This window comes from Notolepis coatsorum (genome assembly GCF_963971535.1).
Source record: "Notolepis coatsorum genome assembly, chromosome: 9".
Classification (NCBI taxonomy): domain Eukaryota; kingdom Metazoa; phylum Chordata; class Actinopteri; order Aulopiformes; family Paralepididae; genus Notolepis; species Notolepis coatsorum.
The window spans coordinates 114,434,749-114,461,041 of NC_140173.1; the positions used below are offsets into that span (position 1 = coordinate 114,434,749).

Sequence of the window (26,293 nt, forward strand, 5' to 3'; positions counted from 1 at the left end):
TGTATTCTCCCCAACACTATATGTTTGAAATATAAAATAGAGATAAAAAGAAAGACGTTAAATATTATGTTAACATGTATTTTTTATTTGTTGTATATCATAAATGGAACCTAGGGTTGTAGCAAAGATTACCTGCTACTGAAAATAGTGTTAAAAATGCATACAACTCTGAGGTCAATGTAGGCCCATTTGTTTGACAAGAATAAGCTTATATTCAAAGCCCTTAAAATATTTTTTATATAATAGATAAATATATATATATATTTAAACTAAAGCCCTGTTTTTGGCCTACCTTTTCTGTTGCACTGCCAGCCTATGCCTACCCAAGGACTACATGCATTGATGAGTATACCTAATGGTCAATTGATGGGCCTACTTGAATTTTGAATGGATTTGATTAGTCGACTCTATCCTGCTATATTCCTGCTAGATTGTTATACTTGTGTGCTCCTTCTCTGGACTGTGGTCACAGTAAGCCCCCTTGACCAGGATGATGCAGTGGACAAGCCTATCAGGTGTGTATAATGCACAAAACTATTACAGCAAATTGATTTGTCTTCACTAATACCCGAGTTTTGTGTCGCAAGGACCTGATTTTAAAACGTGCTGCTCGGTCTGCAGAGTCCCCGCCTCTTCCTCTAGCGACGTCGACTAGTTGACGCTGACGCTGTTGGAGTCGGGAGTAGGCAGAGCCCTGCTGGCGTTGCCACAACAAACTGAGGAAAAATGCCGAAATCAGCACTCAGTCGTGAAACATTAGAGTAAGTATAGTCGCTGTCTGATCAATGGAAAACTGCAATGATGTGAATGCTCAGTAAAACAAACTCGGTAGAATCGGGGGGAAGCTAGGGTTTCCTTGCTAATGCAGAGGAAGAACAAGCTATACGAAAATGCTCAGAGTAACTTCCGGTTTGGTGTTTTCCAAATAAAAGTTGAAACACCAAACCGGAATAAATAAATAACTTTATATTCCATCATGATACATTTGCCGGTCCAAGATGAATGTTGTTTACATGTTGCATGTATCCCCTTCTTACTTCCCATTTCCCCATGTGGAATGCACCTGATTGGAAAAATGACATGCGGGTGCTCTAGTCTAGTGCGAATTATTGTGAAACGTGAGCCTTTTTTTCTTTTACTTTACAGCTTATAAACAGGATGTATATTCCGAGGTAGACTATTTTAATTTAATTATTAATTTATGTGCCAGAATGGGGAGATGTTTACAGTGTTTAATGTGCAAACCATTTCAATCGAAATGTGAGAACTAGAGATGAATATTCCAGTTGTTCCATATTCCAACGTGGCAAGTCACAGAGCACATTCATTGTTAAAGAAAATGTTGTCTGTTGTGTTTCAAATGCATTTATTCATACTTTCATTGATTTGCAGAATTCTTGAGTCCATGTGGGAAGAGGGGGTGCATAATTACAGCTCCGATGAGAACAAACAAAAAGTCCAGCAAGTTGCTGAGGCAACAGGCCTTGTGGATGAGCAAATAAAGGTATAGTATGCAAAATTTTTAAGTAGAATGGAAAACCCGCCCTTGTCTCTTTAATATATTTTCTAGACATGACGGTGAAGACAGAAGTGGTAAAAGATGAGGGAAAGAAGAGACAACATTGTGTGACAACACCCCCCACTAAATCCCTTACAGAGCTATAATCTTCTGCTTTATGATCATAGGGGTTGTATAAATCCTCAAGGATTTGGTCAATCAAAAGGATCATCAATTATTTTTTTCACTCCACTTCCGTACCTCTATTGGAGGCGAGCCGCTCTTGCACCATCTAGCACTGGTGCATGAGCCTGTACCGTCTTAACGAATCTCGGGTCAAACTTTCAGACTAGACATTGCAGATCCTGATATGACTCAAGATCCAGCAATAGTATATAATAGTTGCAGTTAAAAATGTTGTCTGAAACATATTTTAGGTTAAACTTTAGGTAGAGAAGATTTACCAGCATTGTACACTCGCATTTATCCATCTCTTCACATGCACGCACCTATGAGGCATTCCTAACTACTTTGATTGTGGCTGCAATTCTGAATGGCTCGTTTCAAGAGGGAGGGTTTCGTGTTGCACTGATCTGCAGAAAAGGCACAATGCACATATTTAAAATGTTCTCAGAGGGCGGTCAGGTGGCGTAGCGGAGATTGTGCTCGTCACCAATGCAAGAGGCTGCGGTCTCGACTCCCGGAGAGTCAGCATTGCCTTGGCTCGGGCTGATCGCTATACTAACTCGTTTGGCTGAGTTAGGGGGAGGGGAGCCGTGGGTGGGTCCTGGGCGTTGTGGACAGCGACCCCTACAGTTCGGTCGGGGCGCCTGCTCAGCGAGGGTAGGATCTGGAGAGAGGTAGTGCGACCTCCCACACGTTACACTCTCCCGGTGAGAATCTGCGCTGCCAGGCTGGCTGCCGGCTGGCTGCACATGCGTCGGAGGAAAGCATGTGACAGTCTCCGGCTTCCCGGACGTGTGTATGCTTTCCCCAACGCAGTTGTGTTTCCGGGTTCCTCTGATTGGCCACTGACCTATGCTATTACGCCCCCCTTTACACTCTCGCCTGAGACGCGCTGTGAAGCACCAGCGGGGCGAGGCGGTGGTTTCTCCCCGCCTCTGTGCGCCTTGCTGCCGCCTACATGTTTGTGCGACCATGTCGACCTGAACAATGGGGGATAATAATAAGAACGAGCCGCCTCGGAGGGAGGATACCGCAGGCGGAAGACGGCCGCTGCTGCTGGAGCTGGACCGAGTTATGTGAGACAAGCCGGCGGCAGCAAGGCGCACGGAGCCTGGGAGAAACCACCGCCTCGCGCCCCGCTGGTGCTTCACAGCGCGTCACAGCGCGTCTCAGGCTGTAAAGGTGGGCGTAATGGCATAGGTCAGTGGCCAATCAGAGGAACCCGGAAACACAACTGCGTTGGGGAAAGCATACACGCCTCCCCGACCAACAGTAGGGGGGGGGGGGGGGGGGGTGCGCGCAACAACCAGGAAGGGGGTTGGGAATTGGCATAACGACTAACAGTGGGATGGGAGAAAAAATCTGAAAAAATGTTCTCAGTGTTGGGACGACCAACACTGGAAACGCAGGAAAAGGCCATAGGTCCCCTTTAAACAAAGGCTAACGGAGCTAATTACATGCCAGACTGGCCTAGGAGAGTGTCTGACAGGGGAAGACTTGTGCATTACTTCTGATGATCTGATTTCCTTTATAAATACCTATTTTCATTGAACCCTATCACGTATTTTCCACAGTAAAGTTTGATACCCTGAAGAAGACCGCAGTGTTGTAAACATTTTTTACTTTAATAAACTATTCTTGCACCGTGGCTACGAGTGCGACTACCTTCCTTCATGCTTGTGCATCGCGGTCAAGCACCTATCAACACTGGTGTGTGTTCCTTCTCTCTCCCACCCTGTAAGGTCTGGATATACAACAGGAACCGAAAGAAAAAAGTAGGAGAAGGTCTGACGAAGAGGAAGGTGTTATGTGCTTCCACAAAAAAGGCGAGAAGTCCTGTTAAAGGTATGATGTGCTTTTTACTTTACTTAATTTTCTGATGTAAAAACTAATAACTGATCTACTCCTGTCCTGATGCCTACTCCTGGGTGTTGCAGTGTTTGCTTTTCACAAATCTCAAATTAAAGAGGTATTCCATCAAATTGTACTTGGGCTGTAAAAAAAGAAGAAAAAAAAAGACATTTCTCTTCAGTGTTTCCCCTGAAAAAAAAATCAACAGCGGTGCTGTGCTGCGTACACGCTGCCGAAATCCATATTTGTGCATGTGCACGTGCCGTCGGAATCCATATTGGCGCACGCTGCCGGAGAAATAACTTAAAACTACCTTAGAATTGTTCAAGATAGGTTATTCATGTTCATGGAGTCATGTGCGTGTGAATTTGCTAGGATGTTTTTGGTGTGTCCGCTGACACTAGAAGTGCTCTGGAGGCCCAGGTAGCTGCATATTTGTAGACTGCAAAAAATGAAATCTTATCAAGTGAAAATATCTTGTATCTGGTACAATAAGTCCAATATTGAGTAGAATTATCTTTAATTATCTTATTCCACTGGCAGATAAAAAAAAACTATTTTATTTTTCTTGGTTTTGGTCAATTTAATCTTGTTTTAAGAAAATGGTAACCTTGTTTTCTTAAAACAAGATTACATTGACAAATCAGGAAAAAAAGCTAAATTATCTGCCAGTGGGATAAGATAATTCTACTCAATATTTCACTTATTGTACCAAATACAAGATATGATAAGATTAAAATGTTTTGCAGTGTAGTTGTAATCAGGGTAAATGTCAAGATTAATGACATGCCTCAACACTTAAGAAAATGTACACTATTTGTGTTGAACATAGATATAGATGATTTAATAGATAATATAAATAGAAAACATAGACATAGATACATAGAACATACTAACTGTCTAACATACACATCATAACGCTACAACAGCACTTTACACCTAAGAAGTCTCAGTGGCATAGGCTACATTCTGCCTTAGAGCATTTAATTTTCCTGGGCTTTTGAAAGAAAAGTGCATGGAGGGTTAGGGATGGAGGGTTAGGGATGGAGGGTTAGGGATGGAGCGCTGCACACAGCGCATGGAGGGTTAGGGATGGAGCTCTGCACACAGCGCATGGAGGGTTAGGGATGGAGCTCTGCACACAGCGCATGGAGGGTTAGGGATGGAGCTCTGCACACAGCGCATGGAGGGTTAGGGATGGAGCTCTGCACACAGTGCATGGAGGGTTAGGGATGGAGCTCTGCACACCGTGCATGGAGGGTTAGGGATGGAGCTCTGCACACAGTGCATGGAGGGTTAGGGATGGAGCTCTGCACACAGTGCATGGAGGGTTAGGGATGGAGCTCTGCACACAGTGCATGGAGGGTTAGGGATGGAGCTCTGCACACAGTGCATGGAGGGTTAGGGATGGAGCTCTGCACACAGCGCATGGAGGGTTAAGGTGCTCCCATAGTCGAGCAGACTGTACACAGAGCAGACTCCGCGGATGTCCGCGCGGCTCTTTGAGCTTTCATAGTCGAGCAGATCTCAGCGGACGTCCGCGGTCTATTTCCTACATTTCTCGCACCAGTTTTACTACATTTCCCACAATTCTGTCTGTTCTACTGTACTGGCAGATCAGAGGGAACATTATCAGCGGGAGAGAGAGAGAGGGAGAGGGAGAGAGAGAGAGAGAGAGAGAGAGAGAGCGCGCTTCACGGGCTCATCTCTCTCCTCGCGCCACCAATCGCTCGCGCAGTGTCACATTTAATGCAGTTCGATGTCAACCAAAACGCCGAGCAGCGTTTTGTGTGACACCAAGTCAGCGGCGCGGATGTCCGCGCCTCAGAAAATAGGAGCGTCGCACCTGTGGGTCTGCTGTCCGCTGAGATCAAAGCTCAAGAGTCCGCGCGGACATCCGCGGAGTCTGCTCTGTGTACAGTCTGCTGGACTATGGGAGCGCCTTTAGGGATCAAATCCATGCCCAGGCGATTTTCTCAGCGTGCCAGATGCAGACTCTATAGAAATACACTGAAACTCACTTGCAGCGAATAGATTAGATTTGCAATAGAATCTTAAAAAGAAACATCCAGCCATTCTGCTCCCACTTCCAGTCTGTTTCAGGGGTGATTTGGAAATCTGCTAACATTATTAAATATTTATTACTATTTGAGACTCAAGTACTTTCAAAGAATAAATGTTTTCGGCATAAGATGTTTAATTTAATTTAATGGGGGGGGGGGATTTAGTTGAATTTAATATACATTAACTCATCCCAGGTTTGATGCATCATCATGCAAAGAAGACGGAACAATGTGTTTCTAAAAAGGCGAAATCTGCAGGACAGGAAGAGGAGGCCCCAGCTCAGGACCAAGACCAATCACTTGAGGGGGAGGAGGAGGAGGAGGAGGAGGAGGAGGAGGAGACAAATAGGGCAATAATGGATCTGCCTCTTGAAGAGCAGGAACGTGACAGGCAGCAGGACACGGCAGCCACCATTTTACAGAATATTGATGAAAAGGTGGGTAAATGCAGAAGTATCTTAACTCATTCAGGGCAGAGGATATTCCTCATCCTGTTCTAGCTAGGCCACACTGTTAAAGATAGGAGTGCGTCACATTGTTTGTAGAGCTATATCTATATTCTATATTATAGCTATGGATACAATACTATGGTCATTTGACAGTAACTATCTTCTGTCCAAGATGCAAAAAAGAATAAATTTTTTCATGAATACGTTCACACGTTATGCCGTGGCTGGATATAGGGCGCAACGTGAATTCTACTAAAAGCATTGGTGTTTCGTCCCTGGACACGCTACAATTTCCAAATCAAATGTTTATAATAGGCATTATGATGCATGAAAGTGGGGGGGGGGGGGGGGGTAGTTTCTGACGCTTTGATTGCCAGTAACTGCATTCGTTATTACCACAACACACGCCGATCAGCTGGATCGGTATGAAAACATTGTTGGATCAAGCTGAAATTGACATCAGATAGTCCTTACCTGTGGTCAGGTGTATTCCAAAAAGAATATTCCAATTGTTTGATCGCCATCTGATGTCCATCTGGTCCACGACATAATCCAGCACAACGCATGCATCGATTGTCCCGAAAACGATTCAATGCGATCGAGTGAAGCCCTAGGCTTCCCTGTACTAAAAAACTGCGCCCGGAGCGGTTTAAACGTAACACCCGGTCTGGAACATGGTTTATTGCACTCTCGATACTGCCTACTAGCAGGATCTGGCCGGTACTGCACCCTCAGGGTCCCAGTATGCCTTTTACCGGCAACATACAGGTCCATGACATTGAATAGAATATTTTTTTTTTTTTTGATCCACTTTTTCTCCCATTTTCTATATTTTCTCCCATCCCAATTTCGTATCATCCAATTCAACCCTCCCCTGTCACGGACGCTGTTTCTTGCCTCCCACAAGCCGGCTGCAATGTGGACTAAGTCATACATAGCACAAGTCCCCTCCGGTACTTGAGGTAACAGCAGTCGCATCTTTTCACCTGCGCAGCTCGATCTCTCAGTGGCGAGGAGTAACGCGTGGGAGGCTCACGCTGCCCCTGACACTTCCTGATTCTACTGCGCAGGCGCACCAACCGACATGTAGGAGTCGCTGTCCACAACGCCCGATCCCCACCCATCAGTTTCCCACCCCCTAATACGGCCAATGTGTATTAGTACAGACGACCAGCTAAACTGAAAGCAAATGTGGAGCGCTGGGCTCGAACTGACGAGCCCAGCGTTTCCAGCATTTCGTGGCGAGCGCATTGCCCACTACGCCACGTAGCCGCCCGACATTGAATAGAATATTAACACTTTGACGACCGATGGGCTTAGTCTAATTAGTGGCTAGAGGACCGGGGAATGTAAACAAACGTGGGTTTTGTAACAGCTATATCTATACTTTATAGTGTTGCTATCTGTCCATTCTCATTGTCAATTGAGTGCATAAACCGTCCCTTCAAAATGGCTTAAAGAAAAAAAATGCATCGGTAGGTTGTCATTTTATAGCGCCGTGAATATAAGCTTTATCGCAGATTTCGTCTCATCTATTTTCTGGAAAGCTAGTTATGGAGCTAAAGGCCACTAACATTATATTCAACGGCATTTCCGTTTTATATATGCTAAAGAAATAACACAAACTGCATATGATCCAGGCTGTCCCAAAGCATGTATGGATGAAAGGGGGGCGGCGGGGGACGTCAATTAGTATTATTGATTACCAATACAGTGTCCGTGTAACTAGTCATATTCTCTGATGGACTGCTTGCGTTGCACAGCAAGGTCCGATCCGGCTGTAAATTAGGTGATAAAGGTCTTACCATGAGCCCGTGGGATACCCTCCAGCATTTCCCCGTTATCGATCGGCATCTGGTAGATCGATATGTCCATTGGTTGATGATAAATCCTCTTATTCCATGGTGAAATCTGCGATTCGAAACGTAATACACGGTGCATGATGTTCGTTTCGGATCAGGGTAATATGATCCTCCATTGGAAGGTAAAAAAAAATCCATTCGCCCACAATGATACTGCAGTGGAGCGATGGCGCCCCTAAGAGGATCTGGCCGGTATTGCATGTTGCCGATTCCACAGAGGAGGGTAGATCTGCAGAGCCCATCGGGGATCTTGATCCGGTTATTAATATGGAATAAAACAATAACAACTTGCCACGGCTATATACGTACCTCTGGTCCACATTTCTAATGGAGTGCAATACCAGCTGGAAGGTGGCGGTATTTGCCCTTTTGCGAGCTCAGACCCATTCCCAATGATAACATCAGGCTGGATGGATGAAAATAATGGATATAGCTAATAAAAGAAATAACGATTAAAACCCGAGTTTTCTCGTGATTGGCGCTGAACGGTTGGCGGGTACAGTACAAAGACATTGAATTCTTAAATTTTTGCAGATATATTTCTCAAATATCAACTCATAGCAATATTCTTCCAACATGGAGGACGAATTCTCAACATTTTGTGAAAGGCCTCTATTGATTGGTAGTTTTTTTTACAAATATTCACCATATTGGACAAAAAGTGGAACTTGATACATGAATGGCTACTATGCTAAAAACAACAAGATGCAGAGAAGGCTAGACAAAAACATGATTGATAAAGGACACTTGGGTTAAGTGAAAATAATAGAATATAATGTACTGTTTGCAATAATAAATACTTGTATTAATATTAGGGCTGGGACTTTATCGCATTCATTTAGATTAATTAACTACAGAAAGAATTAAAAGTAAAAAAAAACTGCATTTAATCGCATGATGATTTTTCTTTATTGTGTAAGAATGTTACCTTTCAAAGGAGACCAGACTCATGCATGTGCTACAAGTATAAAGTATAATAAATCGCTAATTACTTTTTTTCTTAGTCTGGTTTGTTCATAATAAAAAAAAAATTAGATCAAGCAAGTTTTTTTTTTTTTTTTTTTTTTTCCCCAATGGTCAACTGTTTTGGAATGTACTTGAAAGTACTGCGTTTTACTTTTACCTCAAAAGTGCTTGAGTTTACAAAAGGTCCTTTGTGCTATATATTATTCCTAAAATTGCTGCACTTTGTTAAAAAATTGCATTGATCTGTTGGTCTGTGTAGTAGCTAATACAGAATTTTGCTGCTTAAACGTATGTATAATGTATATTCATTGATTCACTTGTATACCAAAATTCATCTGAATTCATCAAATATTGATATGCAATTCAAATGTGATTAATTTAGATTAATTAACTATAAAGTCTTGAATTAATTCGATTAAATTTTTTTATCGAGTCCCACCACTAATTAATATGTATAATGGATGGATGTGTATGTATAATAATAATAATAATAATAATAATAATAATAATAATAATAATAATAATACTTTTGTAAATAGTCAAATGCACAACTCATAACCGCTTTAACAATGGGACGAGGACTGAACAGTGTCATATTTTGTTGCTTGCAGATTCAGGAGCTCCAAGCTTGCAACTGTGAGACCGTTGTGATGGTCTACAACCACAGCAGTGGCTCCCTCTCCACCACCGGCACCCAGAAAGGCTTGGACTTCCTCAACTCACAGAGTCCAGGCATTCACTGGCAGTTTGCAGCAGCTGTGTCAAACAACGCCTGTGAATACAGTTAAAACTGATGCATACCATGGCCTGGGTGTATAACTGATTCTCATTGGCTGGAGGACATTGGTAATTAGATTCTCGCAAAGCGAATCGCCTCTAGAGGAGCCCTGCGCTGTGCGTGTGTGTTTGTTTATCAGTCAATTTGTCGCGTACCACATCCTTGCTGTTAGACAGTGGAGCTGTGAGGGCTGGAGGATTGCCTGCGGGGGCCAGGGTAAATGGCTTTGGGAGCAGAGGTAATATGGAGAAAACATCATTTCTGCAAGTGAACATGCTTAATTTAGCCAGTTTTGTCATGGTGAACTGTACTAAGCCAGCTGGCTGATGGTGGCTTGATGCTACTCTCTTCACATCACTGGATGTATTGTAAGTCTCATCTCGTAGAAATTATATAATGCTTTAGGTCATGAGGAGCTTGGGAGCACCTTCAGTGTGTATGTTTTCGTGTAACCGGACCCCTCTGATGGCAGCCATGCAACAACCAATACCTTGAATAAATGGGTTTTTGAGATGCCTTCAAAATGGCTACCTTAGTGATCATGAAGAGTAGTGTTTGAAAATTACTTGTTATACTGTAAAGGCCCTCCCATAGTCGAGCAGACTGTACACAGAGCAGACTCCGCGGAGGTCTGCGCGGACTCTTTGAGCTTTGATCTTAGCGGACGTCCGCGCGTCAGAAATTAGGAGCTTCGCACTTTGCACTCTGCTGTGGGTCTGCTGTCCACTGAGATCAAAGCTCAAAGAGTCCGCGCGGACCTCCGCGGAGTCTGCTCTGTGTACAGTCTGCTCGACTATGGGAGGGCCTTAAGTCCATAGAACCATGATCTTCTCACTTTGAGACATGCTTGCAGTTTGCATCAGTGGGCCTACCAGTGGCTGCTCCACACTAGTTTAATTAAAATAAATCCATGTGAAAATCAAAGCTGCCATAGCCTTTACAATAGGATACGAGCTAGCAAACCAAGATTCAAGAGGTTTATTCGTCACATACATACACAAGACATATAGTGAAAAAAAACAGTTTGCCTATGGAGGCCTAGGTGCATTATTTAATCATGAAGGAACTGGCTTACTTAAAGTTAGCAACAATTGGTGAACAAACCTAAACATTTAATTACAACAAAAATTGTGTAAGTGGGATACACTTAGAGCTGTCTGTGAAGTAATTTTAGTGGCTAGGCTGGTTATTGACCTTTAAATCGGCACCATGTTGTATTAACCCTTGCACATTTTGGTTGTGGATGAATGTTGAAAAATGTATTCATCTTTTTATTTTTTTTATTTTTTATTGATTAAATGTTTTCTCTGGTCATTTGTTTTGTTGTGAATTGAGTAGGCCTAATTTAAAGTTGAAAAGAAAACTTGTTTTTATAAATAAAATGTGCACATCTTCTCACATGTTACGGTAATAACTAAAGGTCCTGGAAGAAAATACCCTACAACATGAATGTGAAAATTGTAGTTAAAAAGGTTTTCTTAGAAAAACGTTCAGTATCCTCCAAAGCAAGTTATGGCAAGCCCTTTTTAAAATGGATTCCTCAGCCAGAAAAAAATACTTTTTACACAGCAAGGTTAATGGGTTTCACAAGCAGTCACGTTTTTTAAGGCAGTAAAAACCAATCTGTTATGGTAAATGTACTTACTATTCTCTTAATATTTAGGTTGCCAGAATTACCTATAATTAATCAAGTGTAAGCAACCACACTGGAGAGAAACCACATCATTTCAGAGTTTGAAACAAACTATCGAAATTTTTTGTTTGAGAGTGACTAGGCATTCTGAGACAGAAAATGTACCTTCATCACAAATTTGTCTTTTATAACAAAATTTTGGATTTGGGAGATAGTTGATTGTGTTAATTAAATGTGTCGACCGTCTTGGACCATAGAACCAGCAGCACGGCGGTGTAGTGGTTAACACTGTCGCCTCACAGCAAGAAGGTCCAGGGTTCGATTCCCGCTTGGGGACCAGGTTTCCATGATGCCAGGTACTCGGGTGGGGTATCTTCCAGGCCTTTCTGTGTGGAGTTTGCATGTTCTCCCCGTGCTCGCAAGGGTTTCCCCCCGATGAGATAAACCCAATGGAAAAACATGCACAACAGATCGCTAACACTGACGAAGACGGACAGCAGCACTTGGATTGGTCCCCGGGGCGCGGCTCACGTTGACGCCCAGGGGCGGACTGGGACACAAATTCAGCCCGGGACATTCAGATGCACCGGCCCACACAACGGCCGTTATGAAACACTCGTCCAGTATTAAACAACCCAAGGCTGTGGCTAAGAAGTCAACATCAGGGAGACCAAAATCTACACCCCGCCCCTAGATGTGCACTCGTGCACAGTGCACGCACACACACATATACCATTACTTCCTGTCATTGGCATATTATTTTATTTGTTTACTAACATCTTAGTGCCTCATTAGCCTAGGGATTAAGGATACATGAAGTATTAACTACACTATAATAATATTGAGGTTTTGAGCCATAGAAAGGTCTGTGCTACACAATTTCAGTTAGATTAGATTTATTGTCCTTTAATTTTGCACTCATGACATTAGTTGCTTGCTGTTTAATCAACATCGAAAGACCCCCCACTTCCTCCCAGACACCCATTCCAAGAGCCTGTTTGCTTTCCAGGTCTGTCTCTCTCTGTCTGTGTGTCTCGCTCTCTCCTTCTCTTTTCTCTTCTCTTCTCTTTCTCTTTCTCAGCTTGGAATGATGGAATCATCCATGATAAATTAACTTTGACTTGAATGAATGCCCATTCTTTCTCTAGAACAATACAGATTGACAAACGTTTCATTATGCACTATACAACTAAGGTTAATAAGTTATAATTAAGATATCAATTGTATAAGATTTATTTAGGATAACTAAAGACAGGACTTTACTAAAGGTTGACACACAGTAATTTCTTCCAGAACAAGCTTAAAATAGCAAAGGATATAGATAATTTGTCTGTCTATATCGTGTCTGTTTGTGTCTCTCTCTCTCACACACCTTTGTAAAACACTCATGAGACCAAAAAAATTTCTTTGAAAACAATATGTAAAGATATATAAGATGGTGTATATATATATATTATACAAACCCAGAGACAGTGGACAGACTTGTCTTTCTTGCCTGCAACTTAATTTAAAGTAATGGCTTTGCTTGTCCAAATGACAATACTGACCAAATTGAGATACATTTTTCTCTTGTTTGCTTTATAATGTAAAATACAGTTTGAAACCATCTGTACACAGTAGGCTATGTGTGCTAGCAGAGCTAGTCTCCAGTCACGAGTCACGGTGCACATGTGCATTGGTTTGTCCACCGAAAAAGCGCCAAAAGATAGAAAAGAAACTAGCAGAGCCAGAACTGTTCAACTCCCCTGGAGCCACAGCCAGCAGAGAAGCCGGTTTACTTTAGCTTTCAAATCAGCTGCAGCCTGTGAACTGGAGTGTGAGGGGCTGTAACACTAAAGATGGCAGCAACGACAAAGAATTGCTGCAAAATAAACATACATCTGTTGTTTAAAAATATATATATATATATATTTTTTTTTTTAATACTTATAACAATATCGATAATTATGGATATTGCGTGATATGATATTGTTATCGATATTGTTATCGCAATATCATTTTTGGCCATATCGCCCACGCCCAGCCATACAAGTGGTTTTAGTGTAACAGAGTATTTTCTGTTTCCCAAATAATAGATTCTTATCAAACTGGTGAACTACACGCCTGTAGCCCCTAAAGCTACTAAAATACACATTTTGTTCACTGTTTTGTTTCTAGAAGTAGAGCAGGTTGGAAACCCTAAGTAGGCTATTACTCTCCCCAAAACCAAGACTTCTCCCCAAGCAGAAACAATTTATGAGTAACGCATACCTACTCCCATTATGGGCGGTAAGTGTGTACACAAAGTTAAAACACAGATATACACGTTCTCTCCTCAAGTTAGTTTTTTTTTTTGGGTTATCAATGAATACTTTTTTTTTTACATGTATTAACTCTAGAATTGCCACAGTTATCTACAATAGCAACGATAAAGAAGTGCCAACCACATATTATTATAATAATTCATCCAGTTTTCTTTTAAGTGTTTTGGTTAATCAGATTGTTTACCAATCGTATATTATCGTTTTTTTTTTGTTCCAAGTGTTATTTTTTATTACATCACTAACAAAATAACAAAAGAAAAAAGACTCATTTAATCAGAGTAATCACTTTATTCAAATTGAGGATTTAGTTTGAGGATATAAAAAATTAAATAAGGGCGGCTACGTGGCGTAGTGGGCAAGGCGCTCGCCACGAATGCGGAGACGCTGGGCTCGCCTGTTCGAGCCCAGCGCTCCACATTGCTTTCAGTTTAGCTGGTCGTTCATACTAATACACATTGGCCGTATTAGGGGGTGGGAAACTGATGGGTGGGGATCGGGCGTTGTGGACAGCGACTCCTACAGGTCGGTTGGTGCGCCTGCGCAGTAGAATCAGGAAGTGTCGGGGGCAGCGTGAGCCTCCCACGCGTTACTCCTCGCCACTGAGAGATCGAGCTGCGCAGGTGAAAAGATGCGACTGCTGTTACCTCAAGTACCGGAGGGGACTTGTGCTATGTATGACTTAGTCCACATTGCAGCCGGCTTGTGGGAGGCAAGAAACAGCATTCGTGACAGGGGAGGGTTGAATTGGATGATACGAAATTGGGATGGGAGAAAATATAGAAAATGGGAGAAAAAGTGGATAAAAAAAAAAGAAAATTAAATAAAGAATTTATAAAAATAAATTAGAATTTTTTTATTTATTTAAAAAATTGTAATTAAAAACGAAGGTTCGAACGTCCGTTCGAAAAACCCTGACGAAGTTTGAATCACTTTATTCAAATTGAGGATTTAGTTAAAAAAAAATAATACAAAATAAAAAAAATAATAAATTAATTTTTCTATTTTAATTTTTTCATTAAAAACGAAGGTTCGGGGGGGGGGGGGGGGGGCAGGTGGCGCACAGAGATTACGTTCGTCACCAACACCGGGAGACACTGGATTCGCCTGTTCGAATCCAGCTCCCGGCGTTGCTATCAGCTTGGCTGGCCTCTCACACTGATACAATTGGCTGTATCAGGGGGTGGGAAAAGCTGAAGGGTGGGTCCTGGGCGTTGTGGACAGCGACCCCTACAGTTCGGTCGGGGCGCCTGCTCAGCAAGGGTTGGAACTAAGGAGAGATAGTGTGGCCTCCCACACGCTACACTCTCCCCGGTGAGAACCTGCGCGGCCAGGTTGGCCTGCCCCAGGCTGCACATGCGTCGGAGGAAAGCATGTGACAGTCTCCGGTCTCCCGGACCAACAGTAGGGGAAAGTACGCAACAACCAGGAAGGGTGGGATGGGAGAAAAATCGGGAAAAAGAGATAAAAAAAATTAAAAAAAACGAAGGTTCGAACCTCCGTTCGAAGAACCCTGACGAAGTTTGAATCCCAAAAACAGGGGACAGCCTTACCAAACATTATTTATATTATTCAAATGTCTCTCAAACATGTTCCGTTGTGATGTCACAGTATGATGTCATAATCAAACATTCTAGAACATATGTGTTCTATATATATTCAACAATATATACCGGCCCACATTAGTGGCCCACACACTGGCCCACACACCGGCCCACATTAGTGGCCCACACACCGACTCACACACCGACTCACACACTGGCCCACACACCGACTCACATACCGGCCCACACACCGGCCCACATTAGTGGCCCACACACCGACTCACACACTGGCCCACACACCGACTCACACACTGGCCCACACACCGGCCCAGATTAGTGGCCCACACACTGACTCACACTGGCCCACACCGGCCCGCCGTACAGACCATGTAGCCTGGGAGATGACTGAAATCACTGCAAGAGCTAGTAGGCTATTTTTAAGCATCTTTCTGTGTCAATTTTAATTTTTACATCTAACTTGTTCAGCCCTACCCTACCAAAGTGGGCCAATCGGAGTGGACTAAATGGGCCAGTCGAACCCCCCATCAGAAAATAATAATAATTTTGTTTGGACCAGCCCACCTTACTTCCGGCCCATCGGGATTCGTCCCGAACGTCGCCCCATGCGTTTTGCTAATCTGATTGGCCACTGACGTTTCTGGTCATGTGACATTGATTGATTGATTGAAAACTTTATTAACAGATTGCAGAATGGGTACAATACAGTACAGCTCAATACACACAATTGTTAAGGGGATGCAGACCAGAGAAAGACTTTCGTCTTGTTTACATCAGGGTCCCCCATTTTCAATTCATCAGGACATATATGACATACAGATAGTCAGTACTGCTACATCTATACATTTATGACATACCAGATTTGCAAATATAGTACTGTTTGTGATACAGAAGGAGTCAAGAAAAGGGAGTATATACATTTGACGTAGAAACTGTACATTGGAGGAGGTTGGGTGGGGGGGGTTGGGTACGTTGGGATATTGACAACCCTACTGGGTAATTTACATTGGAGGTGGTTGGGGGGGGGGGGGGGCACACTGTATAAACAAGCAAAACTGTACATTGAGGGGGGGGGGGGAGACACTGTACAAACAAACAAAATTGTACATTGGACTATTGACAAAACCATACTAGGTAAATTACTGTACATTGGAGGGGGTTGGGTTAGGATATTTACAGGGGCCAGTGTTGAATTGCAGTCTCCCGTAGGTGTCCCTTGAGAGAGTTTCAAGTTTCAAGTTTCTTTAATAGTTGTCATACAGAAGTACAGAATACTTTCATACAAAATGCTTCTTACTCTTACGCTCCAGAGACTGTGCTAGACAAGATAGTATCAAATAACATAGTATAGCATGTAATTTAGAAGAAGAAAATGAGGTCACAGTGTTCGGTATAGACATATGTACAATGTTCTGAGTTACCATATAATATACAATACTATGCAGTGTACTAATGTACAGTACTATATAGTGCAAAGCAGAAATGGGATGAGGTACAATTTAGGTACAATTTACAGTAAGGTGTACGAGTTGTAGTGCAATCCTTCATCAATAAATATAAAGTGTGGGGAGTGGGTGCTACAGTGTGTTTGTTTAAAGTGGGTGTGTGCTATAAAGTGTGTGGAGTGGGTGCTACAGTGTGTTTGTTTAAAGTGAGTGTGTGCGTGTGGATGTGTGTGCTATGTGCGTTTGGTGGTTGTTGTTGTGTAGTGTTCATTGTTCGTTTAGCAGCCTGATGGCCTGGGGATAGAAGCTTCTTCTGAGTCTTTCTGTGCTCACCTTGAGACTCCGGTATCGCTTGCCTGACCGCAGCAGTTCAAAGAGGCAGTTGTTCGGGTGACTGGAGTCTTTAATGATTCTCTTAGCCTTGCCCTTGCAACGCTTGTTGTAAATGTTCTGGAGGGTGGGGAGCCCCCCTCCAATTGTGCGTTCGGCTGAACGTGTCACTCTTTGTAGTCTGCTTCGGTCTTGTGCAGTGCTATTCCCAAACCAGGAGGTGATGTTGCCGGTCAAGATGCTCTCTATTGTACATGAGTAGAAGTTCTTAAGGATCTTCTGACTGACTTGGAACTTCCTTAGGCGCCTGAGGAAGTAGAGGCGTTGTCGTGCCTTCTTCACAACACTGTCAATGTGTGTGGTCCATGTCAAGTCCTCGGATATGTAGGCTCCGAGGTACTTAAAGCTGTTGACTCTCTCAACCGGTGCCCCGTCGATGCTGAGGGGGCTGTAGTCCTTGACCCCCGACCTCCTGAAGTCCACAATCATCTCCTTTGTTTTGCTGACATTCAGGGAGAGGCTGTTTTCCTGGCACCATCCCGCCAGGACCTTGACCTCTTCCAGGTAGGCCCTCTCGTCGTTGGCAGAGATCAGGCCCACCACCACTGTGTCGTCAGCAAATTTGATGATTGTATTGCTACTCCGCTGAGCCACACAGTCGTGTGTGTACAGGGAGTAGAGTTCAAGTTCAAGTTCAAGTTCTTTAATAGTTGTCATACAGAAGTACAGAATACTTTCATACAAAATGCTTCTTACTGTTACGCTCCAGAGACTGTGCTAGACAAGATAGTATCAAATAACATAATAACATAATATAGCATGAATTTAGAAGAAGAAAAATGAGGTCACAGTGTTCGGTATAGACATATGTACAATGTTCTGAGTTACCATATAATATACAATACACAATACTATGCAGTGTACTAATGTACAGTACTATCTAGTGCAAAGCAGAAATGGGATGAGGTACAATTTTAGGTACAATTTACAGTAAGGTGTACGGGTTGTAGTGCAATCCTTCATCCATAAATATAAAGTGTGGGGAGTGGGTGCTACAGTGTGTTTGTTTAAAGTGGGTGTGTGCTATAAAGTGTGTGGAGTGGGTGCTACAGTGTGTTTGTTTAAAGTGAGTGTGTGCGTGTGGATGTGTGTGCTATGTGCGTTTGGTGGTTGTTGTTGTGTAGTGTTCATTCATTGTTCGTTTAGCAGCCTGATGGCCTGGGGATAGAAGCTTCTTCTGAGTCTTTCTGTGCTCGCCTTGAGACTCCGGTATCGCTTGCCTGACCGCAGCAGTTCAAGAGGAGGGGACTCAGAACACAGCCCTGGGGGGCCCCTATGTTGAGGGTGATGGATGAGGAGGTGCAGTTGCCTGCTCTCACCACCTGGGGTCTGCCAGTCAGGAAGTCCAAGAGGTTTTGAAAGTGGGTAGTGATCCACATTCCTTTACAGCTTTGGGTAGGGCGTTCCACATTGATGTGGCATAATTGCGAAACGTGTTTAGTCCCTTATTTGAGCCGAATCTGGGTTTAACATGATTTGTGGAGCTCCCTCTGGTGTTGTGATCGTGGTATTCACTGACCTTTGGGAAGTATTTTGACATGTACATGGGTACCTTGGTCGTGTAGTGTATCTTGTAGACCAGGCCCATTGCAAGTTGCTGTACTCTGTCGTCTACTCTAAGCCATCCTAGGTTGTCAAAGTGGGCAGGGGTGAGGTGGGTTCTAGGAGTAAGGTCAAGCAGTAGTCTGACCAGTTTGTTTTGAGATGTTTGTCATTTTGTTTTTAGCGCCTTTGAGGTGCTTTGGTGCTCCTGCCAGAGTCTTCAGGGTATTCTTGTTTACCAGAGAGGAGATCCGGTACAAGAATCGAGTTCGTTGGTTGACTTTTTTTTATTACATTGGATGCCATTTTGTCACAGGATAGATTAGCCTCTAGGATGGAACCCAGGTAGGTAATTTCATCTTTCCTTGTTACAATATTGTCACCCACTGTAACTGAGAAGCCGTCGGTCTTGCTGAGTTTGTTATTTGAACCGAAGAGAATGGACTCTGTTTTGCCCATGTGTAATGATAGTTTGTTATCAGCGAGCCATATGCAGATTCTGCCTAGTTCCGAGCTGAGGGTTTTTTCAACCTGTAACTTGTTCTTGTCAGAGACCAGCAGGGCTGAGTCGTCCGCAAACAGGAACAAGTTGCAGTCACAAGCTGACGACATGTCATTTGCATAAATTAGGAACAGTAGCGGTCCTAGTATGCTTCCTTGTGGAACACCACAGCTCACTGTGAGGGGGGGGGGATAGGGTACCGTTTACCTCCACCATCTGTTCCCTCCCCTCAAGGTAGGATTGCATCCAGCTCACTGATAGACTATCAAAACCAATTGCTTTTAGCTTGTCAATCAGAATGGAGTGATTGACCGTGTCAAAGGCCTTTTGTAGGTCCAGCATGACCATGCCGCAGTATTTGCCTGCGTCCACCTCTTGTTTGATGTGGTCATTCAAATAGAGAAGGCATGTGTCAGTGGAGTGGGATGTTCTGAAGCCAGATTGGAATTCGTAGATTAGATTTTTTTCCGCTAGGTACTTTTCGACCTGTTCGTAGACTATTTTTTCCATGACTTTCGAGATGGAGGTGAGAATAGAAACAGGGCGGTAGTTGCCTGGGTCTAATTTGCTGCCCTTTTTGTGCAGAGGGGTCACCCTCGCAATTTTGAAGTCCTTGGGGACGTGTCCCTGTTTTATGGAGAGGTTTATTATGTGTGTGATGATTGGGGTGATGGCGGCTGCTGAGTCTCTGAGGAATTTGGAGGGGATGTTGTCATGGCCAGTGGCCTTGTTAGGTTGGAGGGCGCTCAGTTTATTGAGTACCTCATCTGTTGTTACCATTTCCAGCTTGAAGTCGTCCTTGCGGACCCCTAGGTTTTTGTAGTAAGCTACTATGTGTTCTACCCCATAAAGCCCTGAGTGGGAGGGTAGTTTGTTTACCAGTGTTGTGGCTATGTTTGTGAAGAAAATGTTTAAGTAATTGGCTACATCCAGCTTGTCTGTGATGAGCGTGTTGTCCGTTTTTATGTTTATGTTTGAGAATCTGGTTTTAAGTTTTTTACTGCATCCTAGTTGATTATTGAGTAATTTCCAAAGTTCACGTGGTTTGTTTTTGTTTTCCTCAGTTTTGTCATTGATGAACATGTGCGCCCAATCGCGTGACGCGCCCATTTCCGCCTCGACCAGCAGCAAACCCTAACCCTAACCGTTCTATCGAAACTCATCGCTAAGACAAACTCTAACCTTAACCAACTTCGAAAGAGTGCCTAAGCTTAACCGGGGAAAGAACTTGCCGTCACACGATTGGTGCGACCAGAAACATCAGTGGCCAATCAGAGCGCAAAACGGGAACGCGGAAGCGAGCACCGTCTGCGTTATTTTTTTAACCTAGCCGCATTTTTCGGAGACGCTCTCTGATTGGCCGACGCCTGTTTCTACACCGGTTAAGCTTAGGCACTCTTTCGAAGTTGGTTGAATGAATGAATGAATGAAAACTTTATTAACAGATTGCAGAATGGGTACAGTGCAGTACAGCTCAATACATACAATTGTTAAGGGGATGCAGACCAGAGAAAGACTTTCGTCTTGTTTACACCAGGGTCCCCCATTGGTTAAGGTTAGTTTGTCTTAGACTTAGAGCATGGCGAATGGCGATAGAACACCAGCCCTGATTCCAAACTCTAACCTTAACCAACTTCGAAAGAGTCGACTAAGCTTAACCAGTGATAAACTAGGCGTTAGGTAGTTTGCTGCTGTTAGACCCGGAAATGGGCAAAGACAGACACAGCTCGTCACGCGATTGGGCAAACATGTCAGTGGCCAATCAGAGAGCGTCTCCGCAAAATGCGGCTAGGTTTAAAAATAACGCCTCCCGTCTGCCCATGGGGGGAAGGACAGCTGCATGGGCGCGCGGGAGCAAGCGCGTGAAAAGTGCAGGGGGACATTTCATCGGCGGCTCAGTGCATGTGTGTGTGTTCCTGTGGGTCGCCCATCTCGCGTGTGTGTGTTAAACTGCATGACAAATAAAGACGTCTAGTCTAACAGAATAACAGAATGAATTCTGAAAATGGGTGTGGTTTAATTTTATTTTGAAAATCTTGACCCGGATGTATTTATTTTCTCTTGCGCCTGAAGCATTGTGGGTAGATGAACGCACGCGGATTCCAATATTTTATTACGATTTGCCGTAAGTAGTCGAATTCCATGGCCGTACGTCAATATTTGAAAAGGTATGTCTAATACACACCTCTATATATCATAGCCACATATTGGACAATCTTATTTGAACGAATGTTAAAGTTGAGTCGTTTGAAACTTTTGAGTGTAGTATCTGAGAAGATAAATTCAGATATACATTCATATGACTGTTTTGATTGATTGAAAACTTTATTAACAGATTGCAGAATGGGTACAGTACATTACAGCTCAATACATACAATTGTTAAGGGGATGCAGACCAGAGAAAGACTTTCGTCTTGTTTACATCAGGGCCCCCATTTTCAATTCATCGTAACATATATGACATACATGACATACAGATAGACAGTACTGCTACATCTATACATTTATGACATACCAGATTTGCAAATACAGAGTCCAGAAAGAAAGAGTATATACATTTGGCGTAGAAACTGTACATTGGATTGGGTAGGTGGGGGGGACTCTGTACATTGGAGGTGGTTGGGTAGGAGGGGTGGGTGGGGGACACTGTACAACTATACAAACAAAACTGTACATTGGAATATTGACAAGACCATACTACTTGGTAATTTACTGTACATTGGAGGGGGTTGTGTTAGGACATTTACAGGGGCCAGTTTCGAATTGCAGTCTCCCGTAGGTGTTCTTTGAGAGTGTTTTTGAAAGTGGGTAGTGATTCACATTCCTTTACAGCTTTGGGTAGGGCGTTCCACATTAATGTGGCATAATTGCGAAACGTGTTTAGTCCCTTGTTTGAGCCAAATCTGGGTTTAACATGATTTGTGGAGCTCCCTCTGGTGTTGTGATCGTGGTATTCACTGACCTTTGGGAAGTATTTTGACATGTACATGGGTACCTTGGTCTTGTAGTGTATCTTGTAGACCAGGCCCATTGCAAGTTGCTGTACTCTGTCGTCTACTCTAAGCCATCCTAGGTTGTCAAAGTGGGCAGGGGTGAGGTGGGTTCTAGGAGTAAGGTCAAGCAGTAGTCTGACCAGTTTGTTTTGAGATGTTTGTAATTTTGTTTTAAGCGCCTTTGAGGTGCTTTGGTACCATGAGGTGCAAGCATAGTCGTAGTACCCTTGAATGAGTGCTCCTGCCAGAGTCTTCAGGGTATTCTTGTTTACCAGTGAGGAGATCCGGTACAAGAATCGAGTTCGTTGGTTGACTTTTTTTATTACATTGGATGCCATTTTGTCACAGGAAAGATTTGCCTCTAGGATGGAACCCAGGTAGGTAATATCTTCTATATCTGTGCAGGTGACCTGAACCAGAGACATGAAGAACCGAGGTGCTGGTGGAGGAGCACTGGATCACCGGCTCAAACAAAGAGTGGAACAGGTCAGGGTTTGGGGTTGCTAACTTTTCTTAACCATTCAATTATATATCTTTCGTGCTGCCTACTATTTAATATTGCACGCGAGTAGATTTTATTTTATGGATTGTTGAAAACACCTAGCTGTCAGCTCTCTGTGTCAGTTGTACATTCTGTAAATTCTGTTTTCAGTATCTCAACACTTCCAGCAGCCGTTATGTCGACATTACTGCGATGGCACTAGAACTTCAAAGATTGTACAGGTTAGTTGATGTAGGCTATTCTAACCTCTAACAACGTTTCAACATAGAGGCCTTCCAAAGGAATGTTTAGAATGCCCATTTGCCCTCCATGATGGAAGAAACGATGGTTATAAGATAAGAGATTACTTTATTGACCCCCTTGTTATGATATGATAAATATATCAACAAAAATATAAATAATTTGGTGTCGTATTACTGGATATTGTAAACAAGTCACAGTGGAACACTGTAATGTCCTCCATCACTGCACAGATATTAAGCATTTTCTTTTGAAAGTGGTTACCAAGGCCTAACAAAATTAATAGTTGGTTTCAGGTTGGTTGTCAGTTTGGCCATGGGTAGGTAGGGAATTTATTTTATTTAATTTTTTTATTTTATTCTTTCCCACGGCGACTATGGATAGGGAATTTCTTTATTTAATTAAAATGTTCACAACAACATGGATGCATGTACTCTGCCAGCATGTTTAATATCCATAATACTAAATGTTTGACTAAGATTTCTATGAAACTTTTTTTTTTTTTCTATAATTTTTTTTTTAAACTCATAAAATATATTGGGTCGCACCTAAATCGGCAGGGTCGGTCGGCAACCTGAAACCAACTATTAATTTTGTTAGGCCCAATGATGATTACAGGTAGCCATGTTGGAAGAAAGAGAACTGCACTAAGCATTCTGTGCAAGACCTCTATTGCATATTAGTCATATAGATAAAGCATTGGGTTGTGGTAGGATTAATTCAAAACATTGATACTGATTATGGTTATTCTCAGAATGGAGTATGGGAGGCGAAACAAGACGGCATTCAGGATTCAGGTTGAGAAAGGTGAGACAGCCAGATAAATTGGGTAGCTTGGATGTTGGATCATTGTTCGGTATTGTTTTTCTTGCATTTTCATTTAGGGATGCACCGATACCTCACTGATTCTATCAATTCAGGGTCTTGAACCTGGAGGTATCGACCGATACAGAATACCGGTCCGGTCCTATACATTACTTTTACAGAACAATATAGACTAATTGTTTGGGGTCTTATTATTGACATTTAATCAAATGTTCTCCATTAGACATCTAACCTGCTTTGCTTATCAAAAATACAGAGAATACAGTCTTTGTTTGGTTTAATATCTGACATGTGTGACATAGCTTTTAATGTCCGATCGAGGAAATTCTCTGATGCCCAGTTTTGGCCTGTTATCGGCTCAATATCTGATACCAGTTTCGATGCGTCCCTGCTTTTTATTTGGTAACTTGTTTTTCCTGTAATTCGTAACTGTTGTTTTCGTTCATTCACTGCACACAACAACAGTTCATTTTGTATTTAGAGTTATTTTTATATCTGTCCTCAGTATATGGAGCAATTGAAAGCGAGTGTGGCCTGAATGATCTGGAGAGCAAGCACTTGGCTAAGAGAGCCAAGCACAGCCAGGAGGATGCTGGGTAAGTAAGGAACACATTGTAACATATAGAACCAAACCTTCTCAGGATTCACATCCATAGAGAAGAACCACACACTCCTTGAAAAAATTTGCACGATGGTCAACAATGCGTTCTGCACAAGAGTTTCATGTTTGTTTCTAAAGACACATGCTGTTTACTGCCTTTACTGATTGGTCAGGAGTTGTGGTTTGAATCTGCAAAATATTAAATAGCAAAATAGCTACTTTTTAGAGTAGGGTCGAGCTGCAACCTCGGAGCCTCGAGGTCCAGATTGGTACTTCCGCCCTGCCACAGGACTATTAGTCCTGTGACAGGGCTATGCGGAAGTATCTCGAAGTACGTCTGACGTAATAGTCCTGTGGCAGGGCTATGCGGAAGTATCTCGAAGTACGTCGGACGTATCTCGAATTACGTCTGACGTTTCTCTACGTTTAGCGAACATTAAACGTTGTATTCATAAAATAATATAAAATCAGCAGCATGGGGAGGGCCGGGGGGAGGGGAGGTACAGGTAGTAGAAGACATAGAGGTACAGGTCACATAATTATAGTACAGTGGAGAAGTAAAAATAGAATAAAAAGGCAGTGTAAACAATATACAATATTATTAACTCTAATAAGCCGTGGGTCTGCATTGTATAGAGCGGATCCCCCGGCCGTATTCAAGCGCTGGAGCGCTTTGCGATGGATCAAACTATTAATATAGTAGTTGGCTAGTTGCGCGCTTCTGGCCACCTCCCGCAGTGCGCGCATACACACATACTGTCTGTAGCTATACAGTACGTGCAAAATTAATTGTCAAGAGCCAATCGCACAGGTTGCCTCATCTCATCTGGCTCTGCAAATAGATCTAGAGTCTGAATATCATATATACTGTAGCCTGCTGATGATCTCTCTCGAGTCAAATCCATTCTGAGAACGGAATGCAGTGCCCGCGACGAGGGTCTTGATTAGAGATGTTCCGATACCATTTTTCCCTTTCCGATCCGATTCCGATACCTAAGCTTTGGGTATCGGCCGATACCGATATTTATCCGATACCAGTGCATAAAAAAAAATTTAAAAAAAAATTATATAAATTATACCTTTTTTTTTTTTTTTTAGATACTGTTATACTGTTTTTTTTAGTAATAACTAGAACGTATGGTATTTATTCAACAACAGGTGATTGTATAGATTTGTATTAGTATCATTAATCAATGAGTATGGGCTGCAGCACTGCAGATATACCCTACTCCAATGATCCACACGGACATTAAACGGTGTTGCACTCGCTACTCAGTGGCTCTGCAGATATACCCTATTCAGTCTGTAAGCTAGTGGCAGATAGACCGTTCATGTTGTGATTTTTGATGCAAAATAAATATTCAACATTCTCTTTTGAAACTCCGCCTCAGACTCTTATCCTTTGGCACTTGCTGTACTTTGCTTGCAGGTCTGCAGCCATTATTGCTGGATTATGTGAATAGCACCAACTTTAGACACGGTAACGTTATCAAGCTAAGCTAACTGACCTAGCTCGCCTTCCCGCATCGACATTAAGATAACGTTAGTAATAGTCAGCTAACGCTAGTCCGTAGCTACTTAACTTAAATACAATTCACCGTGGGTGCATTATTGTTGATAGACGGTCACGGACAGTGTTAGGTCCTGGAGAAAGGACAGGCGATCATCTGATTTGATGTAACGTTAAAAGCGGATGTTGTTCCAACTAGCTATCTTTCCAGCTAATGCTATCATAACACCAGCCAAACACATCCCGATTCCCGTCCGAGCTCCCCGTCACACCGCACTGTCGGGGACAATGGAATTTAAGAAAGTGTATCTGCTGTTAAAATGACACAGCATCACACTTTAAAACATGTTCATTTTATAATCCTCACTCTCCGCAGGACTCGGCAGGAGATAAATTACATCATGGGATCGGAGGCTAGAATTTACGTGTACTCGCCGATACCGATACTAGCATTTTAGGTGGTACATTGGAGGTGGTTGGGGGGGGGGGGGGGGGGGGGGGCACTGTACAACTGTACAAGCAAAACTGTACATTGGAATATTGACAACCATACTTGGTCATTTACTGTACATTGGAGGGGGTTGGGTTACAACAC

The 26,293-nt window shown here is 42.9% G+C and overlaps 2 protein-coding genes across 4 annotated transcripts in view; both read left to right on the top strand.

The window, feature by feature from the left end:
- Positions 1 to 428: 428 nt before the first annotated feature.
- Positions 429 to 10,967, top strand: LOC311234203 (uncharacterized protein). 2 transcript variants are annotated; one of them, XM_084321326.1, is made up of 6 exons: positions 429 to 515; positions 622 to 761; positions 1,393 to 1,504; positions 3,427 to 3,529; positions 5,794 to 6,035; positions 9,487 to 10,967. In XM_084321326.1, the coding sequence occupies exons 2-6, from the start codon at positions 727 to 729 to the stop codon at positions 9,661 to 9,663; spliced, it is 669 nt and encodes a 222-aa protein (XP_084177452.1). In that variant the 5' UTR covers positions 429 to 515; positions 622 to 726; the 3' UTR covers positions 9,664 to 10,967. The 2 variants fall into 2 exon arrangements, with proteins under 2 accessions (XP_084177452.1, XP_084177453.1); XM_084321327.1 differs by having other exon boundaries at positions 5,857 to 6,035.
- A 10,095-nt stretch (positions 10,968 to 21,062) lies between these two features.
- The window catches only part of nvl (nuclear VCP like), a 74,288-nt gene continuing 69,057 nt past the window's right edge, over positions 21,063 to 26,293 (top strand). The window contains exons 1-5 of one of the 2 annotated variants that reach the window (XM_084321340.1): positions 21,063 to 21,152; positions 22,426 to 22,506; positions 22,673 to 22,743; positions 23,517 to 23,569; positions 24,093 to 24,183. In XM_084321340.1, the coding sequence (XP_084177466.1) occupies positions 22,444 to 22,506; positions 22,673 to 22,743; positions 23,517 to 23,569; positions 24,093 to 24,183 (278 nt within the window). In that variant the 5' untranslated portion in view covers positions 21,063 to 21,152; positions 22,426 to 22,443. Of the gene's footprint in view, positions 21,196 to 22,425; positions 22,507 to 22,672; positions 22,744 to 23,516; positions 23,570 to 24,092; positions 24,184 to 26,293 lie in introns of both variants that reach the window. The other variant, XM_084321339.1, reaches the window with a different exon arrangement.

Bases quoted from the DNA above. Each gene is read 5' to 3' on its own strand.
- LOC311234203 (XM_084321326.1), top strand. From the start codon at position 727: ATGCCGAAATCAGCACTCAGTCGTGAAACATTAGA. The intron at 3,530-5,793 runs GTATGATGTGCT...AACTCATCCCAG, and splicing joins GGCGAGAAGTCCTGTTAAAG to GTTTGATGCATCATCATGCA. The intron at 6,036-9,486 runs GTGGGTAAATGC...TGTTGCTTGCAG, and splicing joins TACAGAATATTGATGAAAAG to ATTCAGGAGCTCCAAGCTTG.